Source organism: Monopterus albus, unplaced genomic scaffold, assembly GCF_001952655.1.
Source record: "Monopterus albus unplaced genomic scaffold, M_albus_1.0 scaffold44.1, whole genome shotgun sequence".
Classification (NCBI taxonomy): domain Eukaryota; kingdom Metazoa; phylum Chordata; class Actinopteri; order Synbranchiformes; family Synbranchidae; genus Monopterus; species Monopterus albus.
This window is the reverse complement of record NW_018127924.1, coordinates 873156-892787: the sequence shown is the minus strand read 5'-3', so window position 1 is coordinate 892787 and position 19632 is coordinate 873156. Positions and strand designations below refer to the sequence as shown.

The following is a 19632-nucleotide window of genomic DNA, read 5'->3' as shown; positions in this document are numbered from 1 at the left end:
ATATGAAGAGTAAGTACAGGCTTAGCAGAAAGTGGATGTATATGAAAAACTGCTTTTCGTCTTTCTCTTGCGTTAGTATACAATAACTGACCTTACAGGCAGATTCCTTTATTTCATTCAGTATTTCATTCTCCCCAATCTCCAAAATAAAATAGAAACATTTGAGAATCTCAGTTCAGTAATGCATGTGCATTACAGACCTGAATTGAGAAACATTCCTTCTATATAGCAGATCCCACAAACCACAGATTTGACTCCCTGCAACCTAATCTTTTTGTCACTTTCTGTTTGCAATTGCAAAATATGAGTATAAAAGCCCGCCAATCTGAAATAACCCCTCTCAAAACTGCACAGAACAGACTATAATAATGTTGACTTTCGAGACAAAGAACAGATCTGTGACAGGGAGATGGCTGTTTAGCAGAGGCGTCAAGGGGTTTCCTAGAGTGTGTGTTTGCATATGCGAGTTTGTCTGAAGGCCCAAAGAGTGTGAGATCAGATGTAGGAATGCTACACTTGTTAGATAATCCTGTTTGCTCTGTTACCAACCACACACATGACTGGAGTTGAGATGGATCAGCTTCACATCCCTCCTGAGGGCATTTATGCAAACGAGAACACACTCACGTGCACAAAATACAAGCAGTCCTATTTTCAGTTCAAGCATATCTGCACTCACTTGAGGACAACATGGAATGGGAGGGGAGTCTGTGTGCCAAATGGGCTGGAATGTTAGGAGGCTTTACTTATCAAAACATACAAAAATAATTCATTCATCCATGATTTTGCTTTTAAAGCTCATTACACTTCATTAAAGTCACATTCAAGAAAGTAAAATAAGCAGACTTTTTCATATCTGAACTTAAACAGCTTACATACAGTAGTACAACAGTTTTATATAGTACAAATCCAGACCACAGTTTGAGGAGTCCAGGCTTGCACAACTTATAAAAAGATGAAAGAAAATAAGCATAGTTTACTTGTAGCTTATCTTCAATATGGCCAGAGTTTGACAGATCATGAAAAGGCACTGCAGGCAAGTTTGTATACGTAGTGGGACATGATAAGGATAAATTTAGCCCCTTCCAGCAACATTTCCTACATTTTCCTGTGAGTGATAAAATGTAACAATAGACACTGTGATTAAATACCAAGGTCAGAAGGAGGTTAGGCGGCAAAAAAACACCCAGTGAAAACAACATTATCAGATAACATGCAGGCACAAAAGCTGTTTCAGGGGTCACGTTTTTCTTTGACTGGCACTACAATGACCACAAAGTGGGAACGAGTATCAAAGTAAGCAGTGCTGTTTCAACACCATAAAGAGAGAAGGGCAGTGGGATAGCTGAAGGGGAAAGCAGTACATAGATACAGTAGGAGAGAGGGAAGAAGAAAAATGAAATGCTGGTAATCTTCTTTTAGGTGCTGGGATCCACTTACGGTACATACCCAGTCACATATGTGAGTGCACGCATGCACACACACACCAAGAAGTTGCAGCCCTTACACATTTTTACATGTGCTGTTTTCTCTCACCACTGTGCTGGTTGAGATTGGACATATCTTTCGTTTCACAAGCCTAATGTTCAGCCCAGCGTGAACCAGGAAGCAGAGCTACACTCACAGCAAACAGACAGTATGCTACTACAGTAGAGAGTAAGGCAGTAGAATAGAAAGAATATTTTTGATGTTAAAAGTCTAACTTTTACATTTCTTGCTCAAATGGTTTGACAAGTAGATGTGCAGTGTTTTCAGATGTGGTAAAAGGTGCTGAGAGACCAGAGCCAGTGTTTTACAGGCCTGGTGTTTCACCTTGTAATGCTCGTCCAGGTGTAAAACATTTGGTCTGCTCAAATGCCCGCGCCACCGCTGCTCCTCTCAGTATGCTGGTGATTGAGTCCACCTGAAGAAAGCACAAGGGTCAAGTTGCTGCACTTACACAATTCTTACTGAGCCGAGATCGAATGAATGTGGAGGGCAGCAAATATCTGCTGCCCAAATTAGGAAAAAAAACACCTGCTTCTCTCACTAACACAAATACACACAATCCCACAGAGCCCCAGCGAATACAATTTGTTATGCAGTATGTAAACAAAGCTGGGGAAACTGCTCTACAATAAAATGACGGGGAAGCAGGTCAAAACTTCAGAGACAGTGAAGTGTTGATCTTTCTGCTTTTCCACTGCTGATTGAGACATGCTGTATGCATGTGTGTGTCAGAGAAACAATGTACAGTACAAGTGTAATCAAATGTGGTCCACCTTTGCCACAACGTTCTCTACAAGGTCAAGGGCCATCTTAAGAATGCCATAATTCTCCCCGCCTGAGCATGTGTTTAAAAAACTACGCATCCTGTTCTCAATACACAATTGGGTCTTTAAAAACATTGCACTGCACATGAAATATAATTGTTTTGTTTAAAACTCATAATGAATGGTGATGTTGTGCATTTTTAGACGATTGATCAAATCAGCATCATTTGCAATCCATCATACAAGGACAATTTTGCCTTCCACCTTAACAAGATTAACAAAAGGTTTGAATGTATTAGGAGATCAACAAAATATGTAAGACTCCAAAGAATGTTTATCTGTGAAAGAAGCCAATTTAGAGAGTGCCCAGGGATGAGAACAGCTTTGAAAGATCTAAGATAATGAAACAGCTAGTATCTCAGGCTTCCCACTGAAAGTCACAGTCACATCTGTACACATGTTTAGCTGGCTCACCTGGCTAAACAGATGCTCAAGGAAGCTGTGAAGTTTCTTCTGCTTATCATGGGACAGCCACACACTGGAGGGCATCTCATCTCCTGCAGAAGGTATGGTTACAACTTGTCAGCATTCTTCACATGTACTGTATTAAATATCATCACCTGTCACTGGAACTGTTTTGCAACACTGGCTGATTGGTATTATGGATTAAGACACATCTGGGAATTTTTATTTCTTCTCTATCAATTCATGATCACAGTGTGCTGAGTATGGGCACATGCTGTATGTTTATCTTATACAGAAAATACCACTCATACGGAAGTTATATTATTCTATCAGCAAAATCAAGTTACTTTATTGTTATGTGAAAGAGTGAATGTCTGTGCTGCATCTGTGTACCTGAGTCCATCTCATCACTATGAACATAGGAGCTACAGTGGCTGCTGCAGATGCTGGTGAAGGAAGCAATTGAGTTTCTGTTGCTGTTACAGTCACTGAAAAGAAACAAGGAGACAACTGTTCAAGAGACCATATCCCCCATCTGTTTAACTTTTCAACAAATGATATTCTGGCAATTGGTTAGCAAAATATGGGATGGTACACTCTGGTATATCATACAGCATTGCATATATTGTACCGTAATAAGCAGCACAATTTAGCAGTTTCATTTCTTTTATGAAAGAAAGAACATGCAGTTTAATAGAAGTATTATTATGCTATTAAATTTTGGTGTATTGTAGAATTCTTTTCATTTAATCTCAGTCACTATTGTTCTTTTTCCAATGTGTTTGATCAATAATGTTGAAGTGCAACTTGCAGGGCCAACTTTTTTACTTAGTGTTCTTAAATAAATAATCTTTTTTTAATACTACATGAGACATAAGGGCAGAAATTCAGGACAAAGTAGGCCTTTTAAAAATCATCCTTTTTCACAATTACACAACATTACAGTACATCACAAAAGGGGGTCAGTGCAGTGTGCGGTAGCGAATGCCAATGAGTTTGAGCAGTCACAAATTAATGAGTTGGTTTTTTGTTTTGCTACTTTTAATTTGATTTCACCATTTTTCACTGTGGTGAATTGTTGTTTTGTGCTTGTTGTACCAACTCCATCCATGGATTCCAGTTTCCCTAACAAGAACAGAAGCTAGCTTCCATGCCTGAGTGCATTTGTGCGGCTGAAGAAACAGAACTTCACTGCTGCTGCACCACTTCTGTATCAATAAATGTGGTTGCGCCGTACAGCATTCATTTTAGCGATTATGTTCCCAGCCAGTTAATGCAGTTCATGATGTCAGTTCAGTTTGATGATGTCAAAGCCAGGAGTGAGTGAGGCTGACAGCTGGTGGGGCTCCTTCACTACAAGCAGCTGTTGCATCACTTCTACCATCAGCAACAGTTTCTCATACTTGACAAAAACATGAACTATCTTAGGTCTTGTTGTCCAATACTTATCATTCCAAATTTGAATCAAAGTGATTTAAAATCAACATGTGCTAAATATTTATCATTGTACAGCGCAGCTGAAAAGCTCATAGTGACTAACATAATAGCTAATAGCATTAGCATCATATTTTGCAAAATGTGCCATTTGATAAAGCATATTTCAGAATTTCAGTCTGCTACCATTAGAATCCTGGTTACATAGTCTGGACTTGTTTTTACAGCTGAAACACTAATTTATTTTTTATGTGGCGTTACAAGGCTTTGTACCTCTTGTTAACTTGACCTAGCTTGGCCCTCCCCCCTTTTGTGATGTCACAATCAATTTCTTTTTTTTCAGGTGGGCGTATATTAATAGAAGCACCTATAGATATTTTTTAGAAATCTAGTTTTTATATCATTTGCCTTCACAATGATCCACTGGGGCTGTTAACATGAAAGTTAGACAATAAAGCCTCTTTTTGAGTCTATACTACCACTTGTGTAACCACCTTTCACTTTGGTTTTACCTGTAAGAGTCTCTGTTGCTGATTGTGTCATGTCCAGAGTCCTCCTGTTCATCCCCCATCACATTAAAACACACTTTCTTCCCATTCCGCTCTCCCTTTTCTCCCTCACTCTCAGCAGAAATGTAGCTTTCTGGGGTCCTGGCCTCTGACGCTGTAGGGTGGGTGATGGAAGATATCAGGCTGATGGAGAGAGAGTGGAAAAAGGATGAAGAGGAGGGATTGCATAAAGTAAGTGTGACACTTATCCAACACTAATACTCAAGATAGAATGAGAAAAACAGCTTTTTCTATCACACTAATGCTACACAGGAAGCTCTTACATGTACCCCAGCAATGTAACATTTTGAACGGTACACACAATATATACAGTATGTGACTACATGTGCGTGGGCTCAGTTATAGCCTGACTGAGTAAGCTAAACAAAACCACAGCCTGCTTCCGTACCAGCAGCTTCAGATGGTCAAGAATCCATACTATATTAATAGTTCCAAACATGTGGAAAAGCGCAGCTGTGTCAACATGCTGCAACTTAGCAGCTCCCCTCTGACTGTTCCCACTGGCCTGTATTCAATCAGACGGCAATCACAAGAGCAGGAAGAGGACGGCCAGGATATTTTCACAGTTGCAGCAACACGTGGTGGCATTTTAAAGCCCTAATCCAAAAAAATGCTAGGCTTGGACTTTTTTTATCTCTCCCCACGCACACACATTGACATGTAATGTCTGTTTACAGTTCAGCCTTATTTTAATTTGTTTGCCTACATTTTCCATTCTGTCATAACAACATCAGCCTTAAGGATGTTTCAAAGTGGAGTCAGTACAGCTATGTGGAATAAGAAATGTCACAAGCTACCCAAATTTTTATACCTCCTTATGTTTCAAACACCTCTTCATTCCCCCCTGTCCTCTCTCTCCACTGGCCCATTTTCTACACACTCACAGGCTGACCAGGCCACAGAGATGTCCTCATTATGATCCACTCCTGGGCTCCCCTCCAAAGCAGAATGAGATTCCATCACCATGGAGAAGCTCTACAAGCCCTGTGATTGGCTGTTGGTTAATAAAGAAGTGAGCACAGTTTGAGGCCTTTGGGGAGCAAACTATCAAAGGAGCCAGAAAGAATAACAAATAGTGGATCAGAGAGGGATCTTCAACTGAGTGAGAAAGAAAGAAGAGAGAATGGGAGTAGGCCAAAGAACATGACTGCTTATTGCAAGTAATCGGAAAGATCTCTGGATTTCTCACAGGGAGCTCTTTAAACCACTTCGACACATGAAACTATTAGACGTCAGTCGCCTCCATTGCATCTATAAGCGCATCTGAATTACAATACTCAATATCAGACAGTTTCATGGTCGTACATTTGCGTATTACTTTGAGTTAAATAACCAGGAGCATGTAAATAAGAACATGTAGATTTATTTGTGGTGGTAGAGTTTGTCAGGCCAATACTGTACATCTGGGCTTCAAAGACCAAGCTCAGCTGGTTGACTGGCTTTGCCCAGCTTTATATACTACTAGTGGACATGTCCTCACATAGCTGTGATCCCTTGGCTGTGGCTCAGAGACAAAGGTTCACAAGACACAGCCTCAAAACTGATTCCTCTAAAATCAGCCAAAAAATTCTGTAATGTCGACATATTGTTTTTTTTTCCTAAATTATTTGAGGATAATTCTAATCTACTCTGAATGTACTGTGGACTTCCTCTCTTGACTTTGGGTTGGAACCGGGGAGGTTGTCTTTGACAACACAAAAGAGCACTCAAATATAACCACTTCAGTTTATTACTAGACCATTATAAAGTACCATAGAGCTGTCAAAGTCAGGCAGACCCGGTGCAGAAAAAGAAAGTGACACAGGCAGTGAAGAATGCCTTTATCAATGTTTGCAAAAAGCAAAATATAGAGGAAATGCAAAGAAACAAAAAGAGAATGGAGATCGGAAGTTGGGGTGTGTGACCAATAGAAGTATTAGTGACCCTGGGCCAATCAATTAATCTTAAAATTAATCTAATGAAGAGCTCAGAAGGATTCAACACACCCATACATGGCAGAGAAATGCATCCAGACTGCAACACAACCAATGTTAGTTCCACTGCTGTTAAACACCAGTGCCTACCCACAGCTCATCCTTTACAAGCTGCTGGTGTGTGCGTGCGTGCATGTGCACTTCTGCATGTTTGAACACACAGTAGGTGGTAAAGGTGATTATCCCCTCACTAGACATGTCTCGGACCATGTCGTGATAAAATTTGTCCAGGCTCAGTCATTAAGAGGCCCGCTGTGGACTAAACTCATTATTACTACAGTTAGGTGACAGCTCTGCTTTCTGTTCCACCTAAAGGCTTTTAATGTGAATCTTCTAACGGTGCAGCCATAGCATAGCACACTTATTGTACAGTCAACTGTCCACCAGTAGTTACCAACAGCTGCAGGAAAAAAATAGAGGCCATTTAGAAACGCATACTGTAATCATCTTAGAGTTTTGCATGTGTGCCGACATGTTTCTGTCTACTGCAAATGCATATACAGTATGTATTAGTGGTCCATTAATACAGAATGGCATTTCCAAATCACACCTGGCCTAGTGACAGACGCTCTGCTTCACTGAGATTACATTTCCTGTTTAGGGATGGTGTACTGTAGGCAGGAATGGGATAGCATTTCTTACTTCCTTTCTGTAGCTTTGTTTGCCTCCAGACAATAAACTTGTGAAACATGTTGAACAGACCCAGGTGCTGAAGTAATGACTAAAATGTATGCTCACCAAGTGTCTAATGTAGCACACTGACCACGTAGTGGTTTCACAGGGTATTTTAAATCTAGTCAAATAGAATCAGCAGATCATAAAGTGATGTGAAGAGATTCAAAAAACATGTTACCCTTTGTTTTGCGATTTGTGGAGAAAATGTAAGCACAGATTAATCTCAAACTCAGGCAATTTAATAAAACAATACTACGTCTCACGTGGGAATGATTTGTGTAAGGAGTGTTTGATCATACTGGTACAGATCTTTATACTGTATGTATGTACTTAAAGTCACTCACTCCTGAATATGTGCACCATGTATCTCCATCTCTTTGACCACAGTGGTGAGTTTGTAGAGGAGTTTCTGGTAAGCATCCAGGGTGAGCAGGTCGTCTTCTTTAAGCAGAAAACGAAGGCCGTGCCCCTCAGTCCTGCCCAGGCTATGACCTGATGGTGCAGCCATAGTGGTGATGGTGTGCTGGACATTAACCATGGGGTTTAGCTTACCTGAACAACAAACACACCAAGTTAAACAAAACACCACTAAAAAGTAGACAGATAAATTTATTTCACTGTGCAGGAGTTTTTCATGCCCCTATCCTCTACTCACCAAGATGAGCACTGCTGCATCCTCCCTTCTCCAGCGTGTTCTTCCTATTGTCCAGCTGCACACCAAAGGCGCTACCCAAAAACGTGGTGGTCTTGGGGTAGGAGACCTCCATCACGTTGATATGACAGTTTGTGGGGCAGAAGTCACTGCTATGCAGGGGAGACACCTTAGCCTTGGCCTGCTTAAATGTGGGCCATGCTCTGTTCTTCAATACCCTAGCAAACTGACACAGAGAGATGTTGATGGTTTAGTGGTAAAATATATTGAAATGTTTTAATTTGTGAGACATAGAGATCTTGGACTATAATCTCACTGACTGCACCCTATGATGCTTTATATAAAACAATAGTAATCACAAATGGGGAATTTGAATTAAAGTAAAAATTTTTGGAGAGATTTGAAAAAAAAGTATTAATCTTAGCTAATGTGTATTTCAAATACATAAAAGACTCCATGAGAAATACAAAACAGAGAACTGTCAGCTCAGCCTACTGGTTTACAGTAGTGGAACTTATAAGAACATCTACTCAAGTGCTATACTTAAGCACAGTTTTGAGGTATGTATAATTTGAGTGGTTTAATTTTCTGCTATTTCATACTTTGACTTTGTGTCTGGAAGGCTCAAAGTGATCTAGGAATATTTACTTCTATCCTTAATCAGTGACTGAGAGAAAAGCATACAATAGATGGTATAAATCAACCGTGGAAAACAAGTTGAAAATATATTCACTATACAAATCTGCCGTAGTACAAGAGTGCTATAATATATGTAAGCTACTTAAATAAGCTCCTTTACCAGCTGCATCATTAAATGTGATGTACACAATAATGCATCAATGATTAGAATCCAATAATATGATGTACATTCATGTAAAATGCACTATTCTGCACAATGAGTACTTTTATTGTAATTATAGTTTGATGCTGATACATCTGTTCTGTTTACATGTATGATAGCTGGTACTGGAAGAAAACCAGAAACATCCATGACTGTATATTTTATACATTCCCCCTTTTAGTAATGCTCAGATATTTAACCTGTATCAAATATCACTGCTCACATACATGGAGAAGTCCAGACCTCAACATAATGATTCATGGATTGATATGAATTTAATTACACAAACTTTTTAATGTACTGGAGGATATCATCTCCATGTAAAACATGATACACAGGAAAGCTGAAGGATGGCTTGGATCCAACAGAGCTGATACAGAAAATCACAAACACATTTCTCATTTGTAACATTTGGTTGCACATTCCTTGAACCGTCCATCACTGAAGCCTGTATCCTGTCTTGGATGTTATACAAATGTTATAACTAAGGGACAAACCACTCGTCTTCTTGGTTGTCTCAAATAGCTGGAGTAGTTCATGAACTACAATCTGTGAAAGACATCTCAGCACATCTGTCTGCCCCTAAAGCAGTGATGGCCAGTCCCAGTCCTAGAGGGACACTGCCTTGCTTGCTTTCCAAATATCCCTGCCTAACTAATAATAATAATCACCTTTATTTGGCCAAGTATGTCATACACAAGAAATTTGCTTCAGGTACAGAACCGAGGCAGCCATCTGTGGTGCCAACTCAACTGATGGCTCTAACCATCAGGGGCAATGGGGGGGTTCAGTGTCTTGCCCAAGGACACTTCAACTTGTACACTGCAAGTTGGGTTGGGAGACGACTGCTCTGCCCACTGAACCACAGTGGCCCCCAACTATCCCAACACACTGCTGAATACCTGGATCAGGTATGTTCAGTCAATCAAAAGCTGGAAGATACCAGCTCACTTTGTCTTTCCTCACTTCACCTTCATCTAAGATGGTATCTTCCTGATTGACTGAACATACCTGGTCCAGGTATTCAGCAGTGGGTTAGATACTTAGAAAACAAGCATGGCAGCAGCCCTCGAGGGCTGGGATTGGCCACCCCTGCCCTAGAGGTTTGTGGATTCTAATTACAAATATAAATCTCAGCTTGTCCTACTCATTCTTTCTTCTTTAGTTCCTCCTCTATCTTCATTTTTCTCTGATTCTTCCTCTTTCACTCCCACTCCTTTCTATCTAGGGTCTGAGAAGTAATGCTCCAGTGCAGGAGAGGATCTTACACAACAATAGTCCTGCCTGTGGCTTTGCCAGGCTATTTATAAGTGACTGGTAATTAATCCAAGGCCTATTCTAATATAGAAAGAGATTTTTTTCCTCTCTATCTCACGCACACTCGTCTATAGACACATGCTTACAAATCTGAATCAACACTGATGAAAATACTTTGGCTCCATCAATGAGCTGTAACCTAATTACAAAGTGCCAGATAATACTACAATACATTCTGCAGACATATTCACAAAATCAATGAAAGAAGTCACAATGAGAACTCTTGGCTAAATATTTTCCTCTTTTCTTGCAGGTTAATGAGAAATGATTGTATTTTGCACATCAGCTTTCAGATATTTTGTACTTGAGGTTCAGCTTGTTTGCAGTGTGTCAGCAGATTAACGCATGGTGTGCTGGTATGACGTTACTAGCTTGCAACATGGAGCCCTTGGTGCTAGGCATTATTTTAACCCTTCATCAGAAAACCAATTGAGAGACTCCATTTTACAATCTTACTTCAATTAAATTATGGATAAAAAGTGAATGCTTAATGTACAAGGCCTTTCCCCTCAGTGCAACAACAAAGAGGTAATTCTACACCAGCTGCAACCTCTTTCTATTATCATTAGTCTACAGAAAACTGCAGAAGACAGAGGTGATTTTCATGGTTCCAAGTTGTGTAATGATATACAATCGAGAACAGAATAAAGGGACAGCATCTCCGTTCGTAATCAGAGCAGCTCAGGATAGTTACTGTACCTTCCTGTAGTTAGTGATGCGCCGGTTGATGTGTTCTGCCCTCTCACCATACATGGCACTGAAGCGTAGCTGCAGCTCCTCAGGGATCACATCACAGCTGGAACTCAACTTGCAACACATCTGCACCAGTGTGTCATCATTATACGCCAGCGCCTCCAGGATCTGGTCAGAGAAATGGCAACCAAAGGCAGGGATGACTAATTAAAACACAAATGCCTTTTTAAAGCAACTAATGGGATATAAACAAATGACTTTTTATTTTCTCTGCAGCATTTCATAGGCTGTTGAACATGACTACCACAAATTTTTATTCAATCACTGGTCGGCCACAAGGTTGGAACCCAGAAACTTCATGCTGGGAGGCAGCAGTCCTAACCACTGCACCACCATCTTCAGAAATCTATGGTGATAAAGACTGTAACTCATATACTATATGTACTGTATGTGGCCTCTGACTTTCCAGACCAGAGATTCTATATGGGAAGTTAGAGAGAGACAAATCTCTGAACCATTTTAATGAGGTGTCCAGTGGAGGAGAGAGAAAAGCTGGGGAGGGAATGTAACAGCAAAGAGACTGAAGGTCGAGAAAACAGAGGTGCCCTTATAGCATGAGCAATATTAAAATTCAACATCACAAGACTATTATAGACGATGTGAACTGGTGGAGCAGATGCTTATAATATGACAAAAATTACTTTCACTTTGGAGGAATGGGAAATTACTGAGAGAAAATAAGAGTTTTATTTCTGTACAAGTGACTGGGTTTCATTTAGGATGATGCTTTAAAATTATAGGAGACAAGGACCCCAAATCTAAATCAGTTTAAAGACATGAACCCAATTTATGATCTCTGCTAATTTACAATAATGTAAAGAGATGCTGTTCATCATGGAATTTGTCAAAACGATGCTGCAAACTGCTTTGTTTACCACACAGCCATGTGTGCATGTATGTTGAAGTGAGTCTTCTCTCCACTGTGTTTCATACTGTAAATCCATTCTGAACACTCTGTAAACACTGCTGTGATGTAAAATGCATGCACTTAACACAGCTGGGAATGCACATAAATAAAATAAAGCTAGTAGTCTGAATTAGAACTCAATCTACACAGCAGGAGAGCTATAGGTTCTGTCTGTGCTGAAGAACTGCATTCCAAATTTGAGAAAAAATAGCATGACAAAGTTCTCAATCAAATTGATTACAAGGTTTCACTTCCATTCAAACTGCAAAACATATATAAAGTGATAATCCTAACCCCCTTTGAATTCATCTACTTCTCCCCTGCAGCCTGGTTAGAGACTGAAGCACGGTCATGATTTGTTTATGTCTTTATAGCTCTCGTTCATCAAGCAAGGTGCAGCCTCAGCACCACTATTCATCACCTAAAAGGTGATAAAACCTTCCCTAAATTTCTCTACTTCTCTTTTTCTCTCTCTCTTTTTACCACATTTGAAAAAAAGTCAACAGTTCCCTTCAAAACAGCTAGTTAAACAGGCCGTTCTACTAGGGTTGGACAGAGCTAGATTAACTAACAACCTTAAGGCAAAAATTATCTGTGGGCCCTCCTTTTTCCTCCCACTTAATGTGAACTGTGCAGGCATGCTAGCTTAATAGTATTTTGCCCAGAGCCCCAAAAACCATTCTGTACTCTTCTGCTGTAATACAAGTGATTGTCACACATTCCATGTGATTAAACACAAATACAATACTGGGTTACCTGTTGGTAACCTAGTCCCAAGAATTCAGAATGCTTTTTAAACTACATTATAATTTGACTATAACTTAATTATAATTTGACTATAATTCTGATAAACATAAAAGTTAATCCAGTCTGGGAAAAGGGTGGTATTGTACTGATGATACTTAAAGTTATTATGGAGATCAATGTGACAATATAGTGTATCATTATGTAGATATTATATCATGTCATTCAGCCCTTTACTCGTCCCACTAAAACCTTGGACAGAATACCTTAGCAGTGAGACTGAAGAATCCTTTGGGTTCAACCATCTTCTCCAGCACATGGCACTTGATACCAGCTGTGCTGTCATACTCGTACACCACTCCATACTCCAAATGGACATTATCTACCGTCAGACTTACATGGTCCTTCTTTCCATCGATGATAGCTATAGTGTTAAACTTGTCCATCACCTCTGAGATAGCACAAAAAACTGTGGTGAAACAGATCTGTTAACTTGCACACAAACAACACACATGTACAAATCATATTTAGTTATAAACACAATAAATCCCCATCTTTGTCACAGAATGTATGGTTGCAAAACTGCAGGTATTTTCGTCATCACACACTAGGCACCGTAGGAGGCCCCAGACCACCACATCTGCAGGTCAGTTCAGAGGAAGACTCTGCTCATGGCTTTTCTCCATCTCCCCAAAAATGAGGAGCAATTCAAAGAATATTTAATTAACCAGCCTTATGCCAAGGCGATGACTTAATAGGGCAATAAATCCTGCTTCAGAGATGTTTACTATGAAGAGAATGGATTTCTTGGCTTACTGTCTCATTGAGATCCATAAATCGCAGGGGAATGAACACTCAGTGAGCCAGAGGAGATTATGTTTTCAGGTTAACTCTCTCCAGACTAGCGTGTTTGGACCCATGTCTGACTTCTTAACTGGAGCAGGCAAAGGGCCTGTGTTCCCACAAACAAGCCTGTGTTACATCCACAGACACCTAGACCAGAATTTCTTTTCCCAGAAGAGTTTGTGTCCATGTGTGTGCGTGCATTTGATTACCTTCTACTTTGCACTCAAATCCATCTCCATTCTCCCCAGGGTTTGGTTTCTGGTTAGTTTTCTGGTTGTCCTCCTGGGCGCTCTCACTATTGTTATACACCCATTTAATTGTATCTTGCTGCATAGGAATACAGAAAAAAAAAATCACTTACGATTTATGAAAAATCTACATCATGAAAATTACGAACTTCAGTGAGTCTGTGTGTGCACAAGCTGAGGTTTAGGCTTGATGCAGTGTGTTTAGCTGATTCTACCCAGATATGGGGTACAGTGTTACATTTGGGTTGGCAGAGCATACAATGAAAAGCCTTCATAGACATATGGCAACATGGTGCTTGGTGAGACAAAAACAAACCCATGGCAACCTCATAAACCCACTCCAGTGCACCACACAACCCTGTGTACAGTATGTGTGGGTGTGTTTTTGTGTATCTGTCTGTGTATGTTCTTTCCTCTCCACACCTAAGCCCACAGCGGGTTTTCTGCCAAAGCTACACGCTGTACCTGCCTGCCGGTCTGTGGTCCTCTCTAGTATACAACACACACACACAAGCATAGAAAGAGGGCAAGAGAGTGGCTCCTCTGTGTGTATATATGTGATATAAACCAGACATCCAGTAGTTTTGGAAACCTGTAATGCTTCATTAAGCCAATTATGGCTCCACACTACACTAACTACTGTCATACACACACCCGTGCATTTCACACAACTTTCAACAGGTGGCCTAAGCTTGCTTTCACCTCCTACACATCTGCTGTCAACCACTATTCCAGGAAAGAAACATAACTAGCCTATCCCCCTTTTCGTCCATATTCCTCTCACCGACACTGAGCCCCCAGCCACCCCCAGATCCTTTCCCACCTCTATCTGCAGCCAGCCAGTCTCCCACAGCAGGCTCTCTGCTTTGAGCCAGGGATCGGCGCTAGTGGAGCCAAAACTACTATTATTTCAGCGTAATGACCCAAGGGAAGGCAAGACAGAGTCAGACACAGGCACAGAAAGAAAAAGGTATGAAGGTAAACGAGAGCTAGGAGGTCTGACTGCTGTGTTTATTCTCCGTCTTTGTTTCCCCCCCACTTTTCTGGTCTTTTCATTCTTTTATGCTCTCCCATATTTCTCCTACTTCTGATTTCATTATGTAACTCCCAGATCAGTTACTACAAGTGAGGTCATAGGAAATAAAAATGTGACCTCCAGCAAGCAGTTATTAAAAGGCTCCAAACCATGACACAAAAATCTAATGTACATGGAAAATGTATGCTTTTTCTTAAAAGACTATATATATATATATATATATTTATTCAGCTTCATACCACTGCACAAAATGTCATACAGTGCTATAATCTTTTGCAGTGAAAATCTATATGTCAGCTAACATAACCCTCCCTCAGGGTCAAACAGAACTCTACAATGTGTAGTTGGGTTTGGCCTGCAATTTATTTTCTTTGTTTCTCTTCCTGTCTCACCTGTGTAGGTCGTCGATACTTCCTGCAGGCAGTGACATGAGCAATGACACTGGCATGGCTCTCCTTGCTTACATTGTTCCCATTAACTTTGATGATGCACTGCCCTGGATGGAGGCCAGCAATGGCTGCCACCGTGCCTGGCATGACACAGAGACAAAGTGAAAGGAGAAACATCAAGGGCAAGTATCTACTACACATCGTCACGCAAGTGAAATCTGAATCAAGATGAAACTATAGTTAGTAGATTTATACACATCAGGTGTCAGGAAAGATCCTCATTGGAAAAGAAAAGGTGCGAGGTGTTTCATAGTTACAACAGAGGCAGCATGGTTTTTCTCATAAATTCAATAAATAAATAAATAAACAGTTACAGTAGTAATAGTAGTTATTACTGTTAAACAGTGAACAAGACTGAGTCTACATCCAAGCTCTCAGTAATGTTATCATGCTCGCATGCTCAGCAATAACAATATTAACAGGCGGATGTTTAGCAGGTATATTTATATTGTTTACCATGTTGATGTCGCATTAGCATTATAAAAATCTGTTAGCATTAATGTGTGTGTGTTTAAATAGGATTCGATCACCACAATGTGAGTAATACCAGGAGCACACACACACACACACACACACGCAAGCAAAGGCACATACCCAACACATTTCTACCTTACTATCCTGCTTAGATTGCTTAAACATAAAAAAGGTTCAGTTCCCCTGAGAACTGACAGACTAGGCCATGGATTGTTGTTTGATTGGAGCCTATTTTGTGCCAGCCCTGATACCAGTGCTACTAAGCTTGCTGTGTTAGGTAAGAGCAGCAAAGGAGGGACAATGATGAATTTGGACCTCAAAAAATGCACAGAGTAAGTGAACCATGGAGAAAAATGTGAATACATGGAAATCACTGTGATATGCAAAGTGATTGATAAGCAGACAATTCTCAGTTCTGACAGCACTGGTGAGCCATATAAAGAGCATAAGGGGGGCGGAAATGGGCCTCTTGTGGCCAAGTCATGCACACATGCCCTGCAAAGACTGGTGTGGCAGCTGCTTGCCAGCTGTGCCACAGTAACAGAGAAATCATGGGAAGCCTTTTGCTGATAAAGACAGACAGCTCAAGTAGTGAAGGCGGTGATCTCTTACCTCTTCCAACAGCATGGACAACAGATGGACCAAAGCCTCGGATCTGGAAACCTAACCCATCAGCTGAGTCTGGGATCTTCACCGTCCTGGAAACAAGAGGAGGAAAAAAAAAAACAGAGCTGAGAGATGCAGACAATTAACTGATTTTGACAGTACCTGTGCATACTCTGACTTACTCTCTTGGCTTGGTGCTGACCAGCACCCTAAGGGGTCCCTTACTGTTGAAAGACTGCTTGAGGAGAACTTCCACTTCAGAGAAAGGCCTGAGGAACACCAGGTCTCCATTTATAGCAAACAGCTTCTTCCCCACCTCTAGACCAGCCATCTTAACATTGAATATAATAGAAGAAAAAAAACTGGGTTTTAACAGCAAACAGATTCACTATAAAAATGTATATCTTTGCAAAAAACACAATGTTCCCAAAGGATTTCTATATATCACACACACAAAGCATACACACCCAGTCATAGGAGACAATACTTTTATCTCTGAGTATACAGCTGGATCCTGTTGTGTTTTACCAGACTGAATATTTCAAAGCAAATACTGCCTCTCTCCAAGCAATCCAGACCTTCTTGACACACTGGGCTGGAGAAAATTATGGGTCATGTGCTCACAGTGATCACATTTGCCTTTAAACTCCTCCTGTCTCATTTTCATCTCACAGATCAAAGCTAAACCTCAAAAGAGACGTCAAAAATATGGCACCTTAATGTGCGCTATTAATGCATGACTAGGCTTCTAACGTTACCATTAGCGTCCATCACCATAAAGAAGGTTTAGTTTAGGAGCAAGCAGCTAAATGCTCCTATTTTTATGACTGATGCTCACCCCAAATTTTAACAACAGAAGCAATTTGCTGACTGGATCACATCTTAAAAAATTATGTTTTTAAGATGTGCCTTCTCACCTCAGCTGGGGAACCCTTCTCCACAGATTTGATGATGGGAACCTTGTTCCTCTCTTCCAGGATAAAGCCGTAACCTCCATCACTGGGCCTTATCTGGCAAACAACATGTCTCCCATCAGCAAAACCTCAAACCAGCAGCCCAAGACATTCTCCCAGAGCACAAGCATACACTCCAGAAAGAAACACTGATACAGTCAGATGGCATCTATGGTAGTATTTGCTCACTCCTCTGAAAATAATGCTTACTGATTAACAGCAGAAAATTTACTTCTGAGGTGTTGTGACTTTTCCTTCATAAAGACTTACTGTGCCTTTGGATTGCTGAGTAACTGCATATTAGACAAACAGAACTAATCAATAAGCCACTAAGCAGTACAGCAAGTGAGCTCACCAAGAGAGACTTGGAGATGATGTTTTCAACTATTTTCAGGTCATGCTTCATGGGTTTGTGTTTGGTATTGGAGCCCTCCATCTCCTCATCAGCAAAGAAGCGAAACAGTAAGGGCTCATCTTTGAATTCACTTTTCTCCAACACTGAAGGAGGTAACACAGTAATGAATGCAAATAAGCAGACAGGTGAATAGAAACTTGCAGACTGTTTTTAACTATAGAGTATATACTGTATATATACACACACACAAGTTGTATTTTTGATGAACATTTTCAAATGTTTGCAGGTTTTTTCTTTTACTGTGTACAGGACAATATAAATTCCAATGAAAACACTCTTGGGCAGATTTAAATGTGCTGCATGTATAGCATTACATCAAAACTATAATGTATGTTTAACTTGTAGACTCGACAAATTGTGCAGAAATGAATGGAAGCCTATGGATGTTTGACAAGGCAGATAATCCATTCAGATATCTACACAACTGATATATGGTTTGCAAATAGGGTCACAACATATAGTATAGTTGGTGACTTGCATTAAATGGACCAAAATATCCAAATTATTAAAATGGTCCTTGGAGACAACTGTAAGCATGTTCTACTTCAAGACCTGGGCTGCCTGATGATTGTTAACTGATACATTGACTAACTGTAAACAGTCTTTCCTTTTTTGGCTAAAGGAAGAATATGTGCAAAGAAGCAGCAAAATATGTTAAATCTAGAAATCAAGCTGTTTGCATTAAATGAAGAGGTTTAAACTTCACTAAGCATTAAGTCATTCTAAGTAACTATGTCACATGCCAAACTGAGCATGCCCAAGCACTTAAACATGCACACAATGTACTCTCTAAATGCACAACAACACACCATGAGAAAGAACCCACTATCATGGCAAGATATGCCACTGGATGTTTGACATGGTTACAGTACAGGAACCCACGGCAACATAATGCTTTCACCAAGACCCCAAATTAGAATTGAAAAATAGTTTTCTTCTGACAACCCCTCACTACATTACACTTGAGACGAGCTATAGAGCCAGTAGTTTTAATAGCTACAACATCAGGCTACAGTAAATTCTTGGCACAAATGGGAAAATTAGGATTTGGAAGTGAAAGGTTTGTAAGGCTTGAACTGCAGGTAGATTGGAGCAGTTACATGGGGGTATGACTCTCCATGACTCATATTTTAGAGTGTATGATGTGGGGTTTGGCACAAGCAAAGTACAGAGTTAAAAACACACCTAACTCTCATAAACAAACTGTAACCATGACTACTAACCATTTCAAACGTCACTGACAAGCATCCACGGCATCTCAGTTAAAGCAAACCATGCGTGTACCCTGCATTTGGTCAATTAAGTCATACATCCACAAGTCTGCATGAAGTTAATGATGTATGCATCAACACAGCCATAGCCCTAACCACACATGCACACACAATTCATTCACTGGATTGAGAAAAGGTTCTATTCCTATGCATGCCAAGGGATTTTAAATAGAAAGAGAACAAGAGAGGTTGTTTCCTCGTGCAGGATGCCAAATGCCAGGCACCCTCTGCATGGCTTCCACAAAGCATTCAACTCTCATTTAGTCAATGATGGAGAGCATTCCACAGTTTGTGAATAGCAGGATCAGAATTTTTTTTTTGTCTGTTGAAATTCTCAGCAGTGAAAAGTGCTGTACCATGATGCATGAAGCCATTGTCGCAGAGCTCCACCCCCAAGATCAACGATTCCTCCCTTGTTCGGCAGTCCCCCTGAACCAAAAGACATAGGAAAAAGAAGGAGAACAAGTGGAGAGAGAGGAGAAATGAGACAGGTTTAAGTATAATGGATAGAGTAAATGTGTCAAGAGGAAAACACAAAGGTGGATGAGAGAACAAAGTAGAAAGAGAAACAGAACAAAAGACATTGTGTGTTTAGAGAGCATTCACAATGTCACACTCATACACGCCCCTTTGTTCCTGCTTCCAAAAGCCCTGAGGCTAGGCCAGCCACTGCTCATTCCATCTTAAACACGGCCAAAATCATGTCTAGAAACCATAGTGTGCCAGGCCTTGCAGTGCTGCTGAATGCATGA

At 40.4% G+C, this 19632-nt stretch overlaps 1 protein-coding gene across 1 annotated transcript in view; it reads right to left on the bottom strand.

Annotated features, from left to right (window-relative positions):
• Window positions 1-19632, bottom strand: part of prex2 (phosphatidylinositol-3,4,5-trisphosphate-dependent Rac exchange factor 2) — a 76050-nt gene that overhangs the window by 20456 nt on the left and 35962 nt on the right. Inside the window, exons 15-29 of the mRNA XM_020599995.1 lie at window positions 19237-19309; window positions 17550-17692; window positions 17159-17251; window positions 16424-16572; window positions 16248-16333; window positions 15105-15241; window positions 13638-13755; window positions 12849-13033; window positions 10878-11039; window positions 8024-8246; window positions 7713-7920; window positions 4664-4843; window positions 3111-3205; window positions 2727-2809; window positions 1813-1903 (exon numbers count right to left, since the gene is read on the bottom strand). Coding sequence (XP_020455651.1) covers window positions 1813-1903; window positions 2727-2809; window positions 3111-3205; window positions 4664-4843; window positions 7713-7920; window positions 8024-8246; window positions 10878-11039; window positions 12849-13033; window positions 13638-13755; window positions 15105-15241; window positions 16248-16333; window positions 16424-16572; window positions 17159-17251; window positions 17550-17692; window positions 19237-19309 — 2026 coding nt within the window. The remainder of the gene's footprint in view (window positions 1-1812; window positions 1904-2726; window positions 2810-3110; window positions 3206-4663; window positions 4844-7712; window positions 7921-8023; window positions 8247-10877; window positions 11040-12848; window positions 13034-13637; window positions 13756-15104; window positions 15242-16247; window positions 16334-16423; window positions 16573-17158; window positions 17252-17549; window positions 17693-19236; window positions 19310-19632) is intronic.